The sequence below is a fragment of the Phyllostomus hastatus genome, unplaced genomic scaffold (genome assembly GCF_019186645.2).
Source record: "Phyllostomus hastatus isolate PE091 unplaced genomic scaffold, TTU_PhHast_1.1 phas_scaffold_182, whole genome shotgun sequence".
In the NCBI taxonomy this organism is placed as follows: Eukaryota; Metazoa; Chordata; class Mammalia; order Chiroptera; family Phyllostomidae; genus Phyllostomus; species Phyllostomus hastatus.
This window is the reverse complement of record NW_025334013.1, coordinates 9,608,079-9,631,741: the sequence shown is the minus strand read 5'-3', so window position 1 is coordinate 9,631,741 and position 23,663 is coordinate 9,608,079. Positions and strand designations below refer to the sequence as shown.

Below are 23,663 nucleotides of genomic sequence, written 5' to 3'. Positions count from 1 at the left end.
GTTTGGACAGTCTTAGGTGGACACAATGCATGTACATATCATGTGTTATTTATCCATTGGTCCCTTGATGGATGTGTGTGTGTGTGTGTGTGTGTGTGCGCGTGTGTGTATAAAATGTATTTTCTGCCTTAGCCTTTTTAACCACTGGTTACCTGCTGTAGGGTGCAGATGCACTGTAAGTTATTTGACCATTTCCCCTGCTAATTCACATTGGGACAGACCCTATTTTCACTCTTAGGAATGCCCCAGAGCTGCTTTTTAAGTGGTAGCAGTGAAGTCACCCAGGGAACAAAGGCTGCTTGTGTCAGGAGGCAGGTGGCTGAGAAAAAGTTCTGACTCACTGAGAAGGAACCGAATGAGGGTTTCTGGCTTTAGCTTTGCAGGCCAGACGCCTTCATGGTGGTATGGTCTAACAAGCTAGCGTCGGCTGCATTTCTGGCTTTTTAAAGGAGAAATTCAAAAGCACTACTCCCCAGCACCCCCAGAGGAAATGCTGGTATAAAGATGAACAAGATTTGTTCCCTGCCACCTAGGAACCGAGGTTGCTAAGAAGAAAGGAACAAGTGTAGAATTAGAATTTTAGAGAACAGGGCTTTTGCCCTTAAGACTAGCATCTCAGAATTCTGGACCACCTCACTAAAGCGGTAGGTACACAGACCTCTGGTGCTTCAGCTCAAAATTCAAACACGAACTGAAAAAACCTCAGGCAGACTCCCATGCCGCGTGCCGGGAGGGAAGTAGGGCAAAAGCCACACCTTGTTGATTTCGGATAGCCTCAGGAAGGCCGCATTCCTCCGATTCAGGAAAATGTGACTTCACTTCTAATCTAGATCTGTAGGGAAAGACAGGTTTTTCTCGCAAATAACTTCAAGGCTTGTAAAGAGGAGTTCTGCAACCCCAGAGACATAAGAGGCAGGGGATGGTGGGCAGCTGCCACTTCAGATCAGTTTCATCAGATGCCGGGTTTGCAACTGCCGTTCACTCGTTCACTCGCTCTATTTAAACTCCAGCTAAATTGGAATACGTTATCAACTCAGTGTCATTTACTGCGCATTTCATCTTTGCTTGCATTGCAAGCAGATGTTCTGTTTCAGCAGTCACGAGGACTCTCCTAGGAAAACCGCAGACCTGGCCAGAGAAAGACAGTATTTTATCCTTTTTTAAAAAAGATTGTATTTATTTAGAGAGAGGGGAAGGGAGAGAGAAAGAGAGGGAGAGAAACATCGATGTGTGGTTGCCTCTGGCATACCCTGTGCCAGGGACCTGGCCCAAAAGAAACCCAGGCATGTGCCCCAACTGGGAACTGAACCAGCGACGCTTTGGTTCACGGGCGTGCACTCAACCCACTGAGCTGTACCAGCCAGGGTGGTATTTTATCCTTTGTGCTCCTTCTGTGTCCTGACTGTGTCCAGGCGGTCTGCCTTCATTCACAAAATTAATATTGTGGGATGCTTCGAGTTCCCCTCAGACTGAAGCCACACATCTCTCCTTTTTTTTTCTAATTTGCAACTCACCTTTTATTATTCTTTTTTAAAAATATTTATTTATTTTTAGAGAGAAGGGAAGGGAGTGAGAAAGAAGGAGAGAAACATCAATATGTGTTTGCCTCTCATGCACCCTCCACTGGGGACATGGCCCACAACCCAGGCATGTGCCCTGACTGGGAATCGAACCGGTGACCTTTTGGTTCGCAGGCCCAAGCTCAAGCCACTGAGCCACACCAGCCAGGGTCACACATCTCCTTAACCAGCCTTTGGGCAATACTGAACCCCGGCACCCGTTTTCCCATAAAATGGGAATTAACAGCGTTCACCTCTCAGCACTACTTATGGCTGTAGTCTAAATAACAATAAATGTAAGTTCTCGCAGAACAACACGAAAAGAAACTGAACGTGGCAGGCGATGGATGGATCGATGGGGGTCACCGTGTGCAGGTCTACCAAGTCCTCGTCTCGCACACTTTAAATAGCTTACGGTTTTGTCAATTCTGCCTCAATAAAGCTGAACATTTTCATGAATAAATACTTAACACATATTAATGATCAAACAATAAGTGGAAAGCATCTAACCTCAGTGGAGCAAATGCCCCACGAACTCAGTGTAACCAAGTGGTCTCTAGCGCGCATTGTGGGGAAGGCCTTCTGTGGAAGGCCGCAGGGACTGCAGAGGTGGTTCGTTGCCAGCCCTCCGGCCAAGCTGGGATGCTTCTGGCATGACTGGCCACAGGCAGAGACGGCCTGTTCGGAGGACGGTTTCTCTGTGCAAGGCTCCTGATGCCCGTGTTTCGGCTCCTGCGACACCCTCACGCGGGCTGCTCGGCGCTGGGAGGAAGTGCCGCCAACGGACCCCCCAAGTCCCTCCAGCGCCTTCGCCTCTTCACCCAGGAAACTCCGAGACGAACTGCTGAAACTCCACTTTGTGTGTTCAGACAGCCAAAATCTTGTCACGGGGTTTGTCACTAGGTAAGAAAAATCCCTTTTGTTGCAGAAATCTAGTGAAATCTCGAAAAATAGAGAAGTGAGGCAATGCTCTAGAGTCTAGAATAAACCAGTCCCAAAGAGTGACTTGTCAAGCCTTTGCCAGGCATATCATGTCCTTCCTGTGGACCCCCAAGAGAGCAGCAACCCCAGAAGGAAAGCTCCTCCATTGATCCTGGCCCGCAGGTGACAGGGGCCCAGCCCGCAGACGGCTGGGCTCAGTGACCACACAGCAAGAGCCACTTCCGCAGAGGTAAAACTTGGGTGGATGGCGGGGCCTCCCACATCCTCTGTGGTTCGGAGGGAAGCTTCCCCTGGCCTCCTGCCCCGTCGAGGTGATGGGCCAAGGGGCAGGTCCTGCCCAGATGGCTCAGAGGCGGCGGCCTCTTCAATGCCAGGTGGCGTTAACAATACGAAGGGTAAGGAGACCAGTCTTGTGTGCAGCCCCCAAGCCCCCTCTTTTAGGAAACTTCTAGCCAGCGCCGATCTAAAGAAAGTAACTGGCTCTATCACACACCTGCCATGCCATTTCATCTTCACAACAGCTTTCATTTTACCAAGGAAGAGTGCGGCTCACACGGCCAGACCCAGGTGTCCCTGGTGTCAGGGCCCAGGCCCTTGCTGCTGTACCATCCTGCCTCTTGGCAAGGCCACCCGAGCAAGTCGGCTTTCTAAATCCAGCCATCCTGCCTACTGTGAGGGGTCTGAGTTCCCCTGGTTACCTAAGCGGTCAGCGGGGGATTGGGCTAAGCCCTGGGAGAGAAAATGGGGACTCTGAGAAGGTGTAAGTAGCCTGCCCCAACTGGAAATGTCGTCTACAGAGGAAACAGTTCTTCTCACCTGCACTGAGCGAGGCCAGTGCATCCATCCCCCGCTGCTGGTCAGCCCGCTCCCCGCCAGCAGCCTGCCCCAGCTCAGCAAATGGCTCCACTGTCCCCAGGCCACTCAGACCAAAAGCCTGGGTGCCATCTTTGATTCCACACATCCCTGTACCTCCCCACCCCGTGCGTCAGCAAGTCCTGCCAACACTTCTCCTTCACCAAATGTGTTTACTGAGCCCTTGGTATGTATGGGGCGTGACCACGGACTTCCCTTCTTCCCTTCCTGCAGTCTCCCACCCTTACTCTCCATTACTCCACCCTTTCTCACCCTTACTTACAGCTCTGACTCCTTCCGGCTCTTTCCGCAATAGGTTGCTGTGGGAGTTTTCTGCTGCTTGCCTTTGGCTGCCCCCAGGTGTTTCGTTCACCCCCCTGTCCCAGCTGCCAGAACGCTGCCCAACCCTCCAGAAGTTCCTACTGGATGTGTGATGATGGGTCGGGCCCAGCCCTGTCCTTGGCCCTAACCCCATCCTTCCCTGGTTTGCCCCGGTGCCAGGGGTCCCTGACCCACCCTCCACCTTTGGAGGTCCTTAGTCCAGAGGCCATTGAACCCCAGGGCCAGAACACCATGTCTGTGCCTGCCACTATTGGGTCACGTGATGACTGGAGGAGGCCTCTGGTGCCTTTTGGGGGCCTCTACATACCCCACCTGTGCACGTGTGTGTGGGTCGTGCTGTGAGGTGAGCCTTCTGGGGTCTGGCTTATGCTTTTGCTATTTCCTGGCATTTCAGAGGCCCGCTGTGCACCACCACCCAGCCTCCCTGTGTTTGCACACGTGTCGGTGAGGCCTGTCTGAGCACGCTCGCCGCTCCAGGCAGGTGCGTCTCCCTCTCCGACACCAACTGAACAGTGCCAGGCGAGGTCCCGGGTGCTTTGCATGCTTCTTCTCATGTGACCCTCCCAACGACTCTGTGAAGTAGACGTTGCTCATGCCATCGACACCATACAGGTGAAAAAATGAACCCCCCTACCCCAAAAAAGAGGAAAAAGAAATGAGGCCCAGAGAGGTGAACGCTCTGCCCAAGGTCCCACAGCCTGGGAGACACTGAGGCCACCAGGACCCCACACGCATAGTCCACAGCCACTGTGATGTGCAGCTCGGGCTGACTCCGAGTGGCAGTGCGTGGTGGGTGGGGGCGGGCTGCTCTGTCCGTGTTTCTGTCACACCACTGTGCATGTCAGCGTCACCTGTGTGCATCTGTGTGTTGCGTCTGTGTCCTGGGAGTCTATCTGTGTGTGTGTCTGAAGTTATTGCACATGTATCTCTTAAGTATCACACGTCTTCTGTTTGTGAGTTGGTAAGGGGTGGGAGAGTTGCGGCGTACTTGTGTTTGTGTGTCTGAGGCTTTCTCTGCCTGTGTGTCTATGTGTTCGTGTGTCTGAGGGCTCTCCTATCTGATGCCCTGAGAGATCCCCCACTCTGTCTGAGGATGGTTCTGTTGGATCCCCTGAGTGTTCCGCGTGTGTGGGCTGTCGCGTCTCTGCCTCTGCGCATGCGTTGGGAGTAGCTTAGACTACAAGTCCCGGCAGACCTTGCGGCGTGGCGGGCTGACGTGCGGCCGCAGTGGGCGGGGCGGGGCTTGGTGGCGCTCAGAACTCGGCTGCAGCACCTTCCCAGCTCACAGCTGCTGCAGGTTTCGAGGCCTCCCGGTCGCTCCTCCGCCCTCCGCCCTCCGCCTCGCACCCCCGCCGCGGGGTATCGGGACGCCCGGGCCCAGACGAAGGGCCGCAGCGCCGGGGCCGGCGATGAGCGCCAGGGACCAGGATGAGCGCAGGTGAGTGTGCGGCACGGGCCCCCCCAGAAACCGGGCGCGGTCCCGGGCCGCCAGTCAACACAGCAGTTATAAGGCGACACCCCACCGGGGGATCGCGAGCCGGGAGAACGACCCCGGGGGCGTCGCGCGCCTGGCCCCTCTCCCGTCACCGGGGAGTCATCCCTGGGGCCCTTCACAGAGACGCCGGGAGCCGAGGGATGGCGCCACACAGAGCCGTTCCCTCTTCGCCTTCCTACAGCTCTGGGAGACGAAGCTCCCAGTGCCTGTGCAAGGGGTCATTGGGGGCCCGCGGTGGCGGGGAGCAGGGAAATGCCCCGCTCCCACTGGACTGGCTTCCGCAAGTGTGATGGATGTCCAGGCGGGGGATGGGGGGAGAGGCTCGGAGGCCGCAGCATCCGGGGCCTCTGGGCAGTCTTTCCTCACGCGGCTGCATACCTGAAACTGTCCTGAGGCACAAAATGCCTCTCCCATCCCCTGCCTCAGGCCCCCAGAGGAAGCCTATCAACACCCAGGTGGAAGGACCGCCCACACCTCCTGCGTTACTCATCATCGCAGACTTCCCAGGCCGGTCCTGTCCAGAGTCTAATTTAAATCCCACCTGCTGACCTGGCGGGCTAGTAGACCTTTCTTACTCAGGAGGGTCTCATCGCCACGTGAGCCACTCAGACCCCAGACCTCAGCAAAGGGCCCACCGGGGCTTGAGCCTCCTCTCTGCAGCTGCAGACCCCTAGGTTCATGTGTTTCCTTCCCCATCTGCCCCCTCAGGCCCCACCCCCAAAGTCTAGCGTGCACCCACGGTAAGGGGGGGGAAAGACTGGGGAAAGATGGCTCCCTGGACTACAGGCAAAAGGATTAGGGTGCTGTTGGCAGACTGTCCCTCGCCCCACCAGCCTGGCAGAGGACAGGAGCCTCTGGCCACAGGGGAACCACAGAGACGGGGAAGGCAGCCCTGCCTCCCTGGGCAGCTGCCCTGTCACCAGCAGGAAGCCGGGGGCTTCCGCAGGAAACCAGAGGTTCCCATATGGCTTTGACTCCAGCCCCCATGTTCGCAGTGCCTGTAGCGTTGCCCCAGGGCCGCAGAGTCAGGCTGGGTGGCTTTGGCCATGGGCATCAACCTGTCTGTGCCTCTTTTAAATCGGGATCTTAATCCATGCTTCTCCTGTGGCGGCTGTGAGGAGTGTAATGTGTTCATTCAGACCCACTTATTTCCAGCGTCTTTGCCTTCAAGTGGTATGACCCTGGACAAGGGACTTCGAAGCTTTGTTCCTCAGTTGTCCCCATCTGAGTTGTAAGACCAGGACAATAGTCCCTCCCTCAGAGGGTTATGCATGAAGATCAGCCGCTTCTATTCAGAAGAGCGATGTAATTATCATGAAAGTTACCTGGCCCCATGCAGCCTGCCTGTGCCTGCTCTGGGCGGCCCGAGCTGGTGGGACTGGAGAGATCAGACACCTCCCTGCCCTTCCTACAACATCCCTGGGGAGACTGAGATGTGACTGGAGATAAAAATGCACAACGGAGTGTTTGTATCCTATGGGAGAGAGTGCCCTGGGCTTGACCTTGGCTGGAGACCAGAGTTTTCCACGGTTGTGACTTCCTCCCTCAAGCTCCTCTCCCTTCTGCCTGAGGTGGACTGGGAGAGCATCCCCGTAAAATGACAATGACCGGTGTGCAATAGATCCCGGGGGGAAGTGAGGAAGTGAGGGTGGCACAAGATGGTCACCCGCAGGGCCCTTCGGAAGGAGCTCGCACCCCGTGGCTGACTGACCTGGGAGCAGCAGATGGGCACGGTGACCCCCAGCACCTTCGCTTCCACGTGGGGTGTGCAGGCTTTTATCCATCCATCCAGTAAGGGGTTCCCGAGCCCCAGCCGTGTCCCAGGAACTGTGAGCAGGGTGGCGGACGACACGCATGCAAGCCCGACGTGGTAGGTGTTGGTGGTTGGGGGTGAGGTGGGCACAGGGGACTTGGGAGTACGACAGGCCCTCTGCAGCTGCGAGCCAAGTCTGTGCGCCTCTCCCAGGCTTGGTTCTCTCTGTTGTAGAGGCGAGAAGGTGCAGGGCTGTTGCAGGATTAGATCGGGTCAGCGCCAGCAAAGCGCTGGCTGGGGTCAGCCCCGCGTGCTGCAGGCGTCTTTCCCATCCCCGGTGAGCTGTCCGCCTGAGCGTGCTAAGGCACCGGGAGAAGCTGTCTGGTGCGCATGTGGGAAAAGTGGCGCAGCTGTGAGGTTCTAGGCTGGGTGCCAGGAAGGGGCGGGTGGGGGGGGGCGGTCTGAGAAATGGGTCAGAGCAGAGCCACACCTCCCTGGTGGGGAAGCCGGCAGCCACCAGCCTGTGCAAGCCTAGGCTCCAGGAACCTCAGACACCCCGGGTGGCTCGCACTTCCTCCTCTGCCAGCCGCTTCGGGGTTATGATTCCAGACTTGGGAAGTGGAAGCCCAGAGAGCCTAGGGCACTTGCCTTCAAATATACAAGTAAACAAACAAACAAACACGGCTTGCTCGTAAGAGAGCCAGGAGCACCGTTACTATGGAGGTGATGACGGTGGCGGAGGGGCCCTGGGGGAGAGTGTGGACCCCAGAGTCGCACTCCCTAGATCCACAACCCACCCCTCGCTGGCTGCATGGCTTTGGGCCACTTCCTGCCGCTCTCTGGGCCTCCAGTTTCCTAATTTGTAAAGTAGGGATAAAGTTCGTACCTACTTCGTGGGAGTAGATGAATCCACAGAGATAAGGCCCTTGAAGCAGGGTCTGGGCTGTGGCAGCCCCTTATCACCTGAGGTGCTCCTTCCCCTTAGGCCACAGGAACGCCCAGAGAACGGCTGTAAGGCAGGAGAAACGACCCACCTGCCCCGCTCGGAGAGATGGTCCCCAGGGTGGGCAAGGGACTCGGGCACAAAAGGCAGAAAGGACTCCAGGAGCAACTGGGACTGCGGCCTTGCGACGCAGGGCAAGAAAAGGGCCGTGGCTTGGTGGTGGCCAAGGACCCGAGAGCCCAGCGTCGCCAGGCAGACTGTCAGCTGTCCTGCATGTCTGCCCCTCTGCCCCCAGGGCAGGCAGGAGCCAGCCTGAGTTTTTCCCGGGCCACACCAGAGAGCGGAGGGACCCCAGGGAAGGATGGAAGTGAAGCCTGCACAAGCTCCCCTCACATGCTGGGCCCGGCCAGGCCCAGAGGGTGAAAGGACGACCCACCCCCCCGAAGGCACCCAGGCCGGGCTCCCTGCCCCTCTGGCCTTGAGCCTTGAGTAGACCCCTGGCCAGAGAGCCCGTGGTTGAGAGCTGCAGGCTGTGTGTGCCTGTGTGCGCCCCCGAGCGAGCGAGCTCCTGGAGCTGGTGGCTCCATTGTTTCCTGAGTCACCTGAGTGGACAGAGGAGTGTCTGGCTGTGGGCGGGGCTTGAGCTAATTTGGTTTTTTGAGTCAACAGGTTGGGCGGAGCTTCAGGGGGTGCTTGGCACACGTCCTCTTCTCTGAAGTGCCCACACGGGCCCCAAAACCACAGGATCTGGGCTCTGAGTCCCTAGCTCCACCATTTACTTGGGGGTCTGCGCCTCGGCGTCCTCTTTTCTGTAATGGGGAAAGTGGGTCCCCTCATCGTGTGGCTGGAGGGTTAAATGAGTCCATTTGCGTGGAGGCTTAGAGCGCTCTCGTCACCTGGGAAGTGCTTAATGGATGTCGGCTGCTCTGATTATTGCCGTTACCGTAGTAATTATTATCACCATCACGAGCAAGGAGATGTGGGGGGCTGCGCTGGGAGACAGACCGTCTGGTCTGACGGGGACTCTGATGGGGACCCGGGGTCCCAAGCTGCAGGGTGTTCCCCGGAGGGAAAGCAGGGGGTTAGAGCCCCCCGCAGGCTGCTGGCCCGAGCCTGCGCTCCCGCTCCCGCATGGTCAGGAACTTGTTCTGTATAACCTTGGGCGAGTGACCTAACCTGTCTGAGCTTCCTTTTCTTCCATAAAAGGGGATAGTGACTGTGCTTATGTGTCAGGGTTGTTGTGTCAACCTCGTAAAAAGAGCCAGTAAAAAGAGCCAGGAGCGGCGTATGCGCAGGAAAGGTTGGTCCCTGCAGGTTGCCCTCGGGCCCAGCTGCAGAAGCCCAGTGGGGGGGGGCGGGGACAGAGCCTCGAGGGCCTGGGATGTCCTGACTGTGGTCGTCGCCTGGTCTTGTTGGGTGGGAATTTTTAGGTGAGGCCTCTGCAGGCCCCTTTTTTGGGAAGGGGGAGGAGGGAACCCAGGAAATCAGCAGGCTCTCCAGCTTCCCCACCCGCCTTAGTGACTTTTTCAGAGGCTCCCGTGAAACATGCCTCACCTCCGCCATTGCTCCTGCTGGTCTGGGGAGGGGCCTGGGCACCTCTGTGTCTGACAGTGCTCACGTGGTCCAGGGTCGCAATCAGAGGGACCCCATCAGAGGCTGCCTACCCTGCTAGGACCACAGCTCCACAAGAGGGAAAGCAGGAGAAAGAATTTCTGCAACAGCCTAGTGTTTTTCCCAGAACCTCAGTTTACCCATCTGTAAAGCAGGGATGATAGCAGGGCCTTCCTCACAGAAGGAACCCTGGGAGCTGTTCAGTGGGGCCCTGGCACACAGTAGCTTATCTCCGCAGTCCTGGGGGCTTGCTTAGCTCACCCTGTGTCTCCAGCCCACCCCAAGTGGCCAGGTTCCTCCTCCCACCACCCATCCCACCTTTGGAGTGGGGCTGCCCTCAGAGGCATGCCTGACGTTTCACCCGTCCAGACTGGACTTCGCAGCATCTCCTCACACCAGGCCTGTGCTGGGCGTGAGCACGGGCCAGCAACCAACCAGTCCTGCCCCGCGGGTGGGGACCAGGTGGAAAAGTGGGGCACAGAGCTCCCAGGAGGCTGACAGCGGGGCGTGTTCGCGCTGCGGAAGCTCAGGGTGCTCTCCAGGCCCCATCCCCCGATTGCAGGCCCACACGCGGTCAGAGCCACCAGAGACGGGGGAACCAAGACGCTGAGAGTGCGAACCGACAGACCAGCCAGATCACAGGCCCGGGAGGGCCGGCGCTGTGGGCTCTGTCGCAGCAGCTTATAACGTGGCGGTGCTCGTTGTGGTTAAAGAATCAGCGAGAGTCGTCCGCTGCCCCCAGACGACCTTCTCTTTCTCTGTCCACAGACAGCAGCCCTCTCGTGGGCAACATGGCCTCCAGTTATGGGACCCTGACGGTCGGGATGCCTCTAGATCCCCTCAGCTCCTCAGTTTCATCCGTGGTACGTGGGCAAGAGAGGGCGGGCGGGTCCGGCACCGGGGCGCCCAGACCCCGGCTTCCTCCTCTGGCCCCGCCCCGCCCTCACCCGGGCCTTCTCGCCCCGCGTCCACAGAGGCTCAGCGGCTACTGTGGGAGTCCATGGAGAGTTATAGGCTATCACGCCGTGGTCTGGGTGATGGCAGGGGTCCCTTTGCTGCTGTTCCGGTGGAAGCCGGCGTGGGGGGTGCGCCTGCGATTCCGGCCCTGCAGCCTGGCCCGCGCCGAAACACTCGTCATCGAAATAAGAGACAAAGAGGTGAGAGGCCGAGCAGGTGGCAGCCTGGGGCTGGGGAAGGGTGGCGCTGGGTTAGGGGTTAGAGGTGGGGGTGGGGATACTCGGGTTCTCACCGGACCTGGCAGCTAAATACCTTGTGCGGCTTGCTCTCTCCCAGCCTCCACGCTCCCACCTGAGCAGTGGGCGGAAGGGGCAGGTTGGGTGGTTCCTGAGGAGGTCATCCGTCTTCTTTTTCTTTTTTTTCTTTAAGATGTTATTTGTTTTTAAACAGAGGGTAAGGGAGGGAGAAAGAGACGGAGAGAAACATCAGTGTGTGGTTGCCTCTGGGGACCTGGCCCGCAACCCAGGCGTGTGCCCCACCTGGGAGTCGAACCGGCAACCCTTGGGTTCACAGGCCGGCACTCAGTCCACTGAGCCACACCAGCCAGGGCATCATTGTATTCCTGACCCCTCCTCCTCCCACGGAGGCCACCGGGCTGTGGGGAGGGGCTGGGGCAGGGCCGGGGTCTCTCCCGGGACTGAGTGTACACCTCTGCGTTCCAGGATAGCTCCTGGCAGCTCCATGTTGTCCGGGTGCGGACCGAGGCTGTCGGCCAGGGCCGGTAAGGCGGCCCCGCTGCCCCTTTCCAGAAGGCCCCGTTCCCCAGTCCCCCACCCACAAAGGCTCTGACCCCGGGGCCTCCCATCCCAGGGAGGAGGGTGGCTCCGAGGGCGTGGAGAGGCGCTAGGGCAGCTCCCAGGGCTCTGCCGTAACCCCCGCACTCCTCCCCAGCCCGGAGCCGCCCCCACAGACCCAGGCGGAGGACGGCCGGAGCCAGGTAGCTGTGGGGGCGGTGCCGGAGGGTGTGTGGAAGGACACGGCCCCGCTGCACAGCGGTGAAGAGGCAGCGAGTGGACAGGTGGGTTCCGGACAGGCCCTTGCCCCTCTCTGAGCCTTACTTACTTACTCACACTCTGTGCCATGGCGAGGGGTGGGGCGGGGGGGGGGTCCCCCATTCTCCAGGCACCTTTGGTTCTGTTGTCCCGAATGTACGGGGCGCTGACTAACCACCTTCACACTCCTTTCCTGCGGCTCTCCTGTGGCACTGGTCGCTGCCCCCACCCCACGCGAGCCCAGCCTCTCCTCTCCCCCGCCAACAGCAGGTGCTGCGGTACTACCTCTTCCGGGGCCAGCGCTACGTCTGGATCGAGGCCCAGCAGGCCTTCTGCCAAGTCAGGTAGGGGGCAGGGCCGTGGCTCACACCGCCTCCCACAGCAGTGCTGGGTGCTGCGTGCTGCATGGAGCAGCGGGGGGCAAGGAAGTGGCCTGGCCGGGGCTCCCTCCCAGCCTGTGCCTTGGCCTCCGCAATCACGGGCGCGTCACCGAGCCTCTCCAGGCCCCGAGGTGTCTGCAAACAAGGCAGGAGGACAATCCCTGCCTCCTGGGCGTATTTCGAGGGTGAAGTATGTCAGCGTCTGTCAGGGTGGGCACAGCCTCTGGCTGAGGTGGGAACACTGGACTCGGACCGTCTGTTTGGGGTCTGGTCCCAGCTCTGCCACCTACTAAGTGCTTGACACATGTGAGCCCCCAACACGTCTGAGCTTGAGCCCCAGGAAGCGGACCCTGAGGCAGGGATTCAGTGCAGAGAGCTGGCCCGGAAGGTGATCCTGGGAACCGCTGGGGAAGTGAGGTGGGAGGGGCAGGCTGCCAGGGTACTGGTTATCCTGGGCACCTGGAGCTCAGTCCCCTCGGGGATCTCTTTGGTCCCATGTAGAGCCCGCGCCTTGGGGTGCCCTCACCCACAGAGTGAGGAGGCCGGGGGTCCATCCCTACCCATCACCTGCCATTGTGGGATGAGGGCTGCTCCTGGTGGCGGGAGCTCACTCTGCCCGCAAAGTGCAGAATTCACGTCCCCAGGAGCAGCCCTCAGGTAAAAGGCAGGTGTTGGCAGTAAGCTTCTGCGTCGTGCAGAAAGGTGAGTGCCAGGCGGAAGTAGCCGTGGCACCAGAGCCCCTGCTACCTAAGGACAGCACAGGTGGCCGGCGGGTGTGTCACTCGGCACGAGCAGGCACTGCCCAAGCCCTCAGCATGGCCCACCTCCTTGAACCGCCGCGGCCCTGTGGGGTGGGCACTGTCACCGCCCCGTGTTGCAGAGGAGGAACCTGAGGTGCAGAGCGGTGAAGTGACTTACCTGAGGTGTCATCACTGCTGTTGTCACTGTTACATGCGACCACGTCTCTCCGTTCTCTCTCCTCGCTGAGAGGGTTTGGGTGGTTTGGGCCCTATCGGAGGAACCAGAGGAGGAAGTAACCCAGGGTTGGCGAGGGACCCGCTTTGTCCCGGGAGCACAGTGTGGCAGAAGTGGGCCGAAGGGGCGGGGGGCGCAGAGCTCGGCCCGTCACCTGCACACGTGCCCCTCCCCCCCAGCCTGCTGGACCAAGGCCGCACGTGCGACGACATCCACCATTCCCGCTCCGGCCTCGGCCTCCACGACCACGCTGTGAGGTGTGTGTGCTGCCCGGGACCGGGGTGGGGGGGCCCTGGGAGCTGGGGGCGCCTGTCTCGCCCCCCAACCCCGGTTGTTGCCTTCTTCCAGTCGCCTGCCTTCCCTGGGCCTCGGTTTCCCCAGCTGTGAAGTGAGGGCCTTCGGGCACCCCCCTTCGTCTGATGCCTCCTCGCCCTTCTCTTCTTGCAGGAAGACCGTCTACGGCCCCAACGCGATCAGTGTGCCGGTCCGGTCCTATCCCCAGCTGCTGGTGGACGAGGTAGGGCTGGCTGTCCCCTTCTCCACGGTGGAGTCATCTCAGACCAGCCCCCGTCGGCTCAGGGCGAGGACCTGGGGCTTCCGGTCCAGGCTGGAGACTGAGGCCGAGAGGCCGACCCACAGCCTAGGCTCCTGCCCTCTGCCCGGAGCCTTCCCATGTTTCGTCCATCCTCTTCATTCTCCACAGCCCCACGAGTGGGGACTCGGAGGGGGGCACTGTTCACGTGTGAGGAGCCTGAGGTTCAGGGAGGGGACATGGCGTGACCAAGGTCACACAGGGACAAAAGGAACCAGCCACCCTGACACACAGAGAGGACACTGTCGCCATCCCAGCCCTCTGAGCCCGGAGCAGACCCCTGTGAGAGTCAGAGGGGTCTTGGAGGCTGGTCTGATGTGAGCCTTAGTCAGCCACTTGGAAAGTCTGTGGGTTTAGGCAAGTGACTTAACCCGCCTGTGCCTCCGTTTCCTCATCTGGGAAATGGAGCTCATGGTGGCATCCGCCTGGTGGAATTGTTGTCACCGTTGTGTGGCACTGGGATGAAGTGCTTCTCCAGGCCTGGCATGCGAATGCCCATGTCCTCTCCTCTTTAGGGTGCAGAAGCCGGGGGCTTGGGGGACCCCTGGATGGGACTGCCCGGGAGAAGGGCTTGGCTGTAGTCCTGTGGCCACTGCAGGGCTCTCTGCTCCCTGTGGCTGGGCTGCCCTGGGGACCAAGGGCCCTGATACGCGTCCCGCCACTCCCCCAGGCGCTGAACCCCTATTACGGGTTCCAGGCCTTCAGCATCGGGCTGTGGCTGGCCGACCACTACTACTGGTACGCTCTGTGCATCTTCCTCATCTCCTCCGTCTCCATCTGCCTGTCGCTGTACAAGACCAGAAAGGTGGGTGGGGTGAGCTGGGCGGGGCGGGGTGGGGTGGGGCAGGTGGGTCCCCATGGGGCCTCCGCCCACCCACTCCCCGCCTGTCCCCCTGCTCACAGCAAAGCCAGACCCTGAGCGACATGGTCAAGCTGTCCGTGCGGGTGTGCGTGTGCCGGCCTGGGGGAGGTGAGAGCTGGGGTGGAGGGGGCTGGGGGTGGGGCGGGGGTGGGGCCCCAGGCCACACTGAGGCTCCCGCCCTCCTGCAGAGGAGGAGTGGGTGGACTCCAGCGAGCTGGTGCCCGGAGACTGCCTGGTGCTGCCCAAAGGAGGCGGGCTGATGCCCTGCGACGCCGTCCTGGTGGCCGGCGAGTGTGTGGTCAACGAGAGTGCTCTGACAGGTCAGCTCACACCCCGGCCCGGGGTCTCCTGCATGTCCTGCCCTGCACCAAGCCCCTCAGTTGCGTCGGAACATGTAGCCCGAGTTTCCTCTTCCATTGCTCTCAGCTCCCAGCCCTGGCTTCAGCACGCACTGATTCTGCACCACTCGGGCCCCCAGGCAGAGGTCGCCGCTCCGCCCGCAGCGGGCCTGGGGCTTTACAGTGCGCCTTGTTACAAAACAGTTCCAGCAGAAGGAGAGGCCCCGACTCCGCCCCCACTGTGTGGGTGTATTCACACGCACACTCCGCTGTCCCGAGAGACAGCCCCTGGTGGCTCGCTGGCTGGCACACACCCTCCTGGGACCGTGTCGCTGTGTCTTAGGTCTTTGCCCTCTCTGAGCCTCAGTGTCCCTCCTTGTGAGTTGGGGGCAGTGATTTTTTTCACATGTGATTATGAAAGTGAACGAGACCTACGGCTGTCCTGGCTGGTGGCAGCTCAGTGGGTTGAATGCCGGCCTGCGAACCAAAAGGTTGCTGGTTCGACTCCCAGTCAGGGCACGTGCCTGGGTTGCAGACCAGGTCCCTGGCTGGGGGCGTGCAAGAGGCACCCAATCGATGTTTCTTTCACACATCGATGTTTCTCTCCTTCTTTTTCTCCCTCCCTTTCCCTCTCCTAAGAAATAAATAATACTTCTTTTAAAAAATGAGACCCAGGGCTGATGAAACAATTCTGTGCATGACTGGTGGCCTCGTGGGCGAGGTGGAGGGGTGTGCAGGCCCTCGTGGGCCTCACACCACGTCCCTGCCAGGGGAGAGCGTTCCGGTGCTGAAGACGGCCCTGCCAGAGGGGCCGGTGCCCTACTGCCCAGAGACCCACCGGCGGCACACGCTCTTCTGCGGGACCCTCGTCTTGCAGGCCCGGGCCTTCGTGGGACCCCACGTCCTGGCAGTGGTGACCCGCACAGGTAGGAGTCGGGAGAGCAGGAGGGGTGCCGGGCCCAGCACCTGGAGGAGAGGTGACATCGGACGGGTGGGACTCATCGTTGCCACTGCCCTGCTTGGGGTTGGCTGAGGTGGGCAGGGACGGGGCGAGCAGGAAAGAGCCCACCCCCTAGCCAGGGAGCCATGCTCTGCAGGAGGTCCCCTCACCCCGGTTTCAGTTACCTGCAGCGAGCCGCAGCCTGAAAACATTAAACAGAAAATTCCAGGCATAAGCAATTCGTTAGCTCTCAATGGCAAGCCGTTCTGAGTGGCGTGGTAAAATCTCACGCCATCCCACTCTGTCCCACCGGAGACATGAATCCGTCCCCTTACCCAGTATTTTCATGCCTGGTATCCTGCCCACCCATTGTTCGCTGAGTAGCTGACTGGGTTGTCAGAGGGACTGTCGGGAGGTCGCAGTGCTTGTGTTCCAGTCACTTAGTGACGACCCCAAAGCACGAGAGCAGGGATGCTGGCAGTTCGGATGTGCCACCAGGGGCCGTCAGGTGCTTCCCTTGAGTGAAAAGGTCCGTGCCTGTGGGGACAAACAGCGAGTATGGGGTTCGGCACTGCCCACAACTCCAGGCTTGCGGTGCAGGTCTTGGAACGTGTCCCCTCAGATAAGCGGGGGCTGCTGTACAACTTCACAGGTTCTTGCCACGTGGGAAGTGTCACCAGATCTGACTTTCTCATTGAGGTTTTAATACACTCTGTGGGCTGGACAAGTCCCATGGGCTGTCACGGGTGACCCCAGACCGGGGAATGTTTAACCCTGGAGGCTTAAGTCTTACACGCCCAGAGGTGCAAATGGGTTGGGTAGGGGTTGAAAGACCCTTTATTTATTTTTTTTTTAAGATTTTATTTACTTATTTTTAGAGAAAGGGGGAGGGAGGGAGAGAGACATTGATGTGAGAGAGAAACATCAATCAGTTGCCTCAATCAGGGACCAAACCCGCAACCCAGGCAGGTACCCGGACCAGGAATCCAACTGGTGACCTTTCGCTTTCCCTGATGATGCCCAACAAACTGAGCCACACTGGTCAGCGGGGGAAGGCCCATGTTGACCTTCAGCGTCCCCTGCCTCAGCTCCCTTGCCTCCTCACAGGGTTCTGCACGGCTAAAGGGGGGCTGGTGAGCTCCATCTTGCATCCCCGGCCTATCAACTTCAAGTTCTACAAACACAGCATGAAGTTCGTGGCTGCCCTTTCCGTCCTGGGTGAGTGTACCCTGTACCCCACCCTGCCATGGTCCCCAGGGCTCCACCCCAAGCCCCACTGAGTCCCTCGCTGTCTCCCCAGCCCTCTTCGGCACCATCTACAGCATCTTCGTCCTCCACCGGAACCGGGTACGTAAGCCGGGGGGCCAGGTGGGGGCTGCCGGTAGGAGCCCAGGGCCCATACAGCCTGGCCCCCGGCATTCACGGTGCCCCCTGCCCTGCCAGGCGCCAGTGAATGAGATCGTGGTCCGGGCTCTGGACCTGGTGACGGTGGTGGTGCCGCCCGCCCTGCCGGCGGCCATGACGGTGTGCACGCTCTACGCCCAGAGCCGGCTGCGGCGCCAGGGCATCTTCTGCATCCACCCGCTTCGCATCAACCTGGGGGGCAAGCTGCAGCTGGTGTGCTTCGACAAGGTGGGGGCCGTGGGCTGGGCTGGCGTGGGGCGGGCGCGCACACAGGTGCCATGGCCGGGCCTCCACACCTGCGTTCTTCACTCGGCGACACTGACTAAGGGCCTGCTGGATGCCAGGCACTGTCCTGGGGCGGAAACACTCAGAGGAACTGCCCCTCCCCAAGCTACCACCCCCATCAGGCTCAGATAAAATGTCTGACATCGTTAACTCATTCGTCTGAGAATCGCTGAGAGCCTGCTGTGTGCCCAGTGCCCCGGGGATCCATCCATGACCCACACAGCAGGCCACCCCGGACATGGATGTGTGTGCCCTCCCCCCCCCACCCCCAGAACAAGTGAACCTGGGAGCACAGGGAGCCCCGGGCGGTGATGGGTTTTAGGAAGGAAGTAAATCGGATACCTGGTGGGTGATACATGGGGGTCCCTCCCTTAGAGAGAGAGCAGCAAGGAGGGCTCCCGTGAGCAGGTCCCGGGTGACCTCAGTGAGGGGTCACGGACACGTGGCTGGGGAGGTTAGGGAAGGAACCAGTGTGGCTCCTTGGAGGAACAGACCGTGTGCTTGAGGCCCGAGGAGCAGTGGGGAGGAACTTCGATGTTATTTTGAGGGCAGAGGGGACAGTGTGGGGGTTTGAGTAGAAAGGGTGGATGATCAGATTCCCAGAGCCCCCAGGCTAGCAAAGGAGCCAGACACGTAGCAGATGGATGTGTGGGAAATGCAGGCATTCTTTCACTCATTCACGCATTCATCCACTTACTCAACAATTAAATTAAGCGCAGTGCACACCCAGGTCTTCTCCCTAGTACCGCAGTGGACAAGTGATGGGGGAGCAGAGAGGCCGTGGGTGGGAGCCCACAGCCAGGACCGCCTGGCCCGACTAGAGGGTTACGGAAGACTTCCTGGAAGAGGCGATGCCAGGCAAAGAAACAGCAGGGGTTGGGGAGGCCAGCTGGCAGAGAAAGCGAATGTGTAGAAGCCTAGAGAAGACGAGAAGACCTCTTCTGGTTCCAGCCCTGGGCCCTGGGGCTCCCGTGGGACCTGCCCGGCCTGGGGTGTGGGCGCCCAGCCCAGCAGGGCACAGCCCATCCCGGGCCTCATCCCCGGCCTGCCCGCTTGCCCCCTGCAGACAGGCACCCTCACTGAGGATGGCTTGGATGTGATGGGTGTGGTGCCCCTGCAAGGGCGGGCCTTCCTGCCACTGGTCCCAGAGCCCCGCCGCCTGCCCATGGGGCCCCTGCTCCGAGCACTGGCCACCTGCCACACCCTCAGCCGGCTCCAGGACACCCCGGTGGGCGACCCTATGGACCTCAAGATGGTGGAATCCACTGGCTGGGTGAGGAGGCCAAGCAGGTCAGCCCCCTGCCTCTGGGCAGCTGGGCCCTAACTAAGCCCACCTGGTCTTCATTCTAGGACTTCCAGGGTGATCTCTATTATGCCCACCATCAGTAATGACAATGGCCAAGGCCACATGTGCAGCACCTACTGTGTGCCAGCACTCACTATGTGCCAGCACTCTACTGGACATCTGTTTCGTGTACTCCTCCCTGTAGCCCTAGGAAGGAAGCTTAAAGCCTCCTTCACAGGGAGGAAACTGAGGCTGAGGGGAATTTGTGATGACTTGTCCAAGGTCACCCAGCAGCAAAGCCAGAGTTTGAACTTGGGTCCGCCCGACCCCAAAGCCCCACCTTCTTCTGCTCTATCCAGTCTCCCATGAAGGAAGTCTTGAATAAGTCGAACTTGACTTTCTCCTGCTGCCTCTCTCCATGGGCCAAGGATTGGCTGCCCCAGGCCAAGTCAGCACCCAGGCCCTGTGATGCCAACCTTGTCTGCCTGCCCCGCAGGTCCTGGAAGAGGGGCTGGCTGCCGGCGCGGCACTCGGGACCCAGGCCTTGGCGGTGATGAGACCTCCGGTTCAGGAGCCCCAGCGCCAGGGCACGGTGAGCTGAGGGGAAGCCTGCGGGGTTGGAGGGGAGGGCTGCGCACGCAGGTCAGCGCCTCAGCTGTCCTCCCACCCCGCAGGCGGAGCCCCTGGTGCCGGTCAGCATCCTCGGCCGCTTCCCCTTCTCGTCAGCCCTGCAGCGCATGGACGTGGTGGTTGCGTGGCCGGGCGCCGCGCAGCCCGAGGCCTATGTCAAGGGCTCCCCTGAGCTGGTGGCTGGCCTCTGCAGCCCCGAGACAGGTGAACAGGGTGGGCCCCAGGCCCACTGGTCAGCCTTGACACAGAACGGGGTGGGCACCCAGTCTCTGTCCCTGCACCAACCCTCCTGTCCTGGTGACACCTGTCTCTGCCTGGCAGTGCCCACCAGCTTCGCCCAGGTACTGGAGAGTTACACTGCTGCTGGCTACCGCGTCGTGGCCCTCGCCGGCAAGCCGCTGCCCATCACACCCAGTCTGGAGGCAGCTCAGCAACTGACCAGGTGGGCCCTGGGAACCAAGCCTCAGGCGTGGGCAGAGGGAGCCCTGCGAGTGGGCAGGGCCCAGAGCTGGGGGCGGGGCCTGCTGGCTCCGTGACCTCTGACCCCCCCTTCAGGGACACCGTGGAGCAGCAGCTGAGCCTCCTGGGGCTGTTGGTCATGAGGAACGTGCTGAAGCCACAGACGACACCAGTCATCCAGGCTCTGCGAGGAACCCGCATCCGCACCGTCATGGTGACAGGTACCCTTGGCCCGCTCAGGGCACAGTGCCCCTTCTGGGCAGGGAGAAGGGACCCAGGGGCACTGCTGTCTGGCGCATCTTTTAGGGCTCTGCTCCAGGCCAGGTCCTTGTCAGACCTGTGTGTCATGGATCTTCACAGTATCCCCCCAAGTGGTCATTGTCGCCCATCTGACAGATGAAGCAGGAAGGGGAGGCTCAGAGGAGCAGTGTGGGTCAAAGAGCCCGGGGCGGGGCGGACAGCCCAGCTCCGACCCGGCTGCCCCCTGCTAGATGGCCTCTCCGAGGCCTCGCTTCCACGGGGTGACACGGAGGAGCTCGGTAGGGCTGTTTCCTCCTCGTTTTCCCTGCCCGCCCCCCACGCACACTTTCCAGCGGAGCCCCACAGCACTAAGGAGTGTATGTGGGACTCGAACCCAGGCCCCCAGTTCATAAGACCTCTGATGCCTAAGTTCATAGATGGGAAAACGGGTTTGGGGACCTTGGTAACCTGCCTGAGCCCGTCCAGCTGGTCATGGCAGACGGATTCTGTCCGGCCTGGATTTTCCCTTCAACACGTGTCAGGGTGAGGGTGGCCGCCCTGGATGGCAGCTGGACCCTGACCTTGACCCATGTGCTCCAGGGGACAACCTGCAGACAGCAGTCACTGTGGCCCAGAGCTGCGGCATGGTGGGCCCCCGAGAGCGTCTGGTCATCCTGAGCGCCACGCCCCCTGAGCGGGGCCAGCCTGCCTCCCTCGAGCTCCTGCCGGTGGAGTCCTCTGCGGCTTTGAACGGGGCGAAGGTGAGACTGACCCGGAGCTCCTGCCACGCACCGCACCGGTGCCCCCACCCCTGTGCCACCTGATCCAGGCCCCAGCAGCCCGGGGTGGCCAGGGGCGCTGAGCTGAGCTGAGCTTCCCGGGCCTGCAGGATCCTGACCGGGTCTCAAGCTGCACCGTGGAGCCGGACCCCCGCTCCAGCCACCTGGCCCTCAGCGGGTCCACCTTCGGTGTCCTGGTGAAGTACTTCCCCAAGCTACTGCCCAAGGTAGGGCTGCCCAGCCTCCCTGGCCCCCCCGTACCTCCCCCTGCTCCACTCCCTCCTCTTGGCTGTCCCACCCCTATCCTGCGGCTGCCTCAGCACCTCCCCCTCTCCCTGTGCCCCCAGGTCCTGGTCCAGGGCACCGTTTTTGCCCGCATGGCCCCTGAGCAGAAGACAGAGCTGGTGTGTGAGCTGCAGAAGCTTCAGTGAGTGCACACGGGGGAGGGGCCTCGGAGGGACAGGCCAGTCCATGAACCCCTGCCCCCGACCTCGGGCATTACAGAACGGTGGCCCTCAGAAGGAAGCCGCGCGGGCTCTCCTGGGGTTCCCACGCCAGAGCAGTAACTGCACCCACTTACTGAGCACCTCCTGTGCACCAGGCATCCTGCCTGCCTTGTGTTCTGCCAGCAAGCCTGGGAGGGGGGTGGGCCTCCATCACAGGTAAGGAGGCACCTCCCAGGCTGAGCCTGCTGTGAATCCAGGCCGCACCTACCCCCCCACCCCCGCCAGGTACTGTGTGGGCATGTGCGGGGACGGCGCCAATGACTGTGGGGCCCTCAAGGCGGCCGACGTGGGCATCTCACTCTCCCAGGCCGAGGCCTCGGTGGTCTCGCCCTTCACTTCAAGCATGGCCAGCATCGAGTGCGTGCCCACAGTCATCAGGTGAGGCGGCGGGGGCCTATAGTCGCGGGCTGGCCCGTCAGCCAGCCCAGGCCCCTGATGCCCACACCTGCTCCCCAGGGAAGGTCGCTGCTCCCTCGACACGTCCTTCAGCGTCTTCAAGTACATGGCCCTGTACAGCCTGACCCAGTTCGTGTCCGTTCTGATCCTGTACACGGTGGGTGCCCGCGTCAGGCCAGGGCAAGGACGCTCTGTGGCGGGGTTAGGGGCCTGGCGGGTTCCGGCGTAGCTGGTGTGGCCTCCGGGGCCGGGCCGGTACGAGAGGATGAAAGCACAGAGCCTGGGGGTCCTCAGAAACGGGGCAGGGGGGCGGTTCTGTGCTAACACATCGTCCCTGTCCTCTGGAGCTCTCCAGCTCCCCATCTGCAGGGGACACTGAGGCATGGCCCAGGCGGTGGCGGGGGAGGTGGAGGTGGGAGTAGGGCAGAGCCAAAGGAGCAGCTTCTCACCCATCTACGCATGTCCCTGGCCCCCACGGAAAGCAGGGGACACTATGCGGCCATGCTGATCTTATACGAGAGCCTTTTCCTGTGTCCACCTGGAGCCTGGGGCTTCCCGTGGGCGGGAACTGTGCCCTCCACAAGGCAGAGCCTCGGTCTCCCCGCGGCTGGGCCTTCCCCACTGGTCAGGGGAGCCGCCCCTTCGGAGTCAGGCCCCGCAAGGCCAGCAGGGCTGCCGCTCCCTCAGACTGGGAGAGGGGCCCCCAAAGGCCAGGGCCGGGGCTCCCCTGTCAGACTAGGGGCTACCATTCCTTCTGCGCTCCCTCCCCTGCCGGCAGATCAACACCAACCTGGGTGACCTGCAGTTCTTGGTCATCGACCTGGTCATCACCGCCACAGTGGCTGTGCTCATGAGCCGCACGGGGCCGGCGCCGGTGCTGGGGCGGGCGCGGCCGCCGGGGGCCCTGCTCAGCGTGCCCGTGCTGAGCAGCCTGCTGCTGCAGGTGGCCCTGGTGGCCGGCGTGCAGCTGGGGGGCTACTTCCTGATGCTGGCCCAGCCCTGGTGAGTAGGGGACCCACCCCCAAGCCCCCCACCCACCCCGTCCTCCACGAGCACGTTCCCTGACCCCTGGCCCCCGTGCCCGCAGGTTCCAGCCTCTGAACCAGACAGTGCCCGCGCCGGACAACCTGCCCAACTACGAGAACACAGTGGTCTTCTCTCTGTCCAGCTTCCAGTACCTCATCCTGGCCGCAGCCATGTCCAAGGGGGCGCCCTTCCGCCAGCCGCTGTACACCAACGGTGCTGTTGCGTGGTGGGGTGGGGAGGGCGGGCGTCGGGAGGGGCGGGGTGGGGGGGTCCCAGTGGGCCAGTGTGTGAACATGCAGGGCTGCTCTGGCCTGACAGACTCTCCCCTGCAGTGCCCTTCCTCGTGGCCCTGGCGCTCTTGGGCTCCATCCTGGTGTGCCTCCTCCTGGTGCCCGGCGTCCTGCGGGGGCCGCTGACACTGAGCAACATCAGCGACACCTGCTTCAAGCTGCTGCTGCTGGGCTTGGTGGCCTTCAACTTCGTGGGGGCCTTCTTGCTGGAGGTGGGGCCCGCTGCGGCGAGGGGCTGGGGGGGCTGGAGGGGGGCTGGGCCACAGCTGCCCCCTCCCCTCTGTGCTGTTCCTCTTCTCTGCAGAGTGTGCTGGACCACTGCCTCCCAGACTGCCTGCGGTGGCTGCGGCCCAAGGGCGCCTCCAAGAAGCGTTTCAAGCAGCTGGAGCAGGAGCTGGCTGAGCAGCCCTGGCCGCCGCCCACCGGGCCCTGGAGGTAGTGCGTGCACGCTGGACCCCGGATCTCCCTTCCTCTGAGCCACGGACTGGGCCCCGTCTCCAGAGACACCACCGCCAGCCCTGCGCTTGGTGGTCGTCACACTCTTGCCCCAAGTCTGCCCAGCACAGCCCCCCCTGCCCCCACTTGGGGAAAAGCTAACTTTTGTCCCCTTTTCAGACACTCCACGTAGAGACAGCAGCCACCAACCAACCCCACTCAGAGATGCTGTCAACGTAGCAAATAAAATCACTATTTTACTGGCTTGGTCGTACCTGTTTCCCGCCCGGTACTGCTGAGCCGGCTGCCCGGCTGGCGGAACCTGTCTCGGGTCT

General features: G+C 61.2%; 1 protein-coding gene across 6 annotated transcripts; it reads left to right on the top strand.

Moving 5' to 3' along the window:
• The first annotated feature begins 4,926 nt into the window (after window positions 1–4,926).
• ATP13A2 (ATPase cation transporting 13A2) lies at window positions 4,927–23,593 on the top strand. Of its 6 annotated transcripts, none has more exons than XM_045859010.1 (30): window positions 4,927–5,133; window positions 6,863–7,060; window positions 10,266–10,360; window positions 10,472–10,654; window positions 11,177–11,235; window positions 11,406–11,532; window positions 11,777–11,850; window positions 13,041–13,118; window positions 13,309–13,378; window positions 14,124–14,258; window positions 14,357–14,423; window positions 14,504–14,635; window positions 15,424–15,579; window positions 16,701–16,811; window positions 16,894–16,940; window positions 17,037–17,225; window positions 18,349–18,555; window positions 19,064–19,159; window positions 19,242–19,401; window positions 19,519–19,639; window positions 19,753–19,877; window positions 20,497–20,657; window positions 20,786–20,902; window positions 21,023–21,102; window positions 21,407–21,559; window positions 21,638–21,734; window positions 22,356–22,579; window positions 22,665–22,816; window positions 22,936–23,105; window positions 23,198–23,593. In XM_045859010.1, exons 2-30 carry the CDS (start codon window positions 7,045–7,047, stop codon window positions 23,330–23,332), a joined length of 3,537 nt encoding a protein of 1,178 aa, XP_045714966.1. In that variant the 5' UTR covers window positions 4,927–5,133; window positions 6,863–7,044; the 3' UTR covers window positions 23,333–23,593. The 6 variants fall into 6 exon arrangements, with proteins under 6 accessions (XP_045714966.1, XP_045714968.1, XP_045714965.1 ...); XM_045859012.1 differs by having other exon boundaries at window positions 11,774–11,850; window positions 14,151–14,258; XM_045859009.1 differs by having other exon boundaries at window positions 11,774–11,850.
• The last annotated feature ends 70 nt before the right edge of the window (window positions 23,594–23,663 follow it).

Bases quoted from the DNA above. Each gene is read 5' to 3' on its own strand.
- ATP13A2 (XM_045859009.1), top strand. The intron at 11,851-13,040 runs GTAGGGGGCAGG...CCTCCCCCCCAG, and splicing joins CAGGCCTTCTGCCAAGTCAG to CCTGCTGGACCAAGGCCGCA. The intron at 19,878-20,496 runs GTACCCTTGGCC...CATGTGCTCCAG, and splicing joins CCGCACCGTCATGGTGACAG to GGGACAACCTGCAGACAGCA.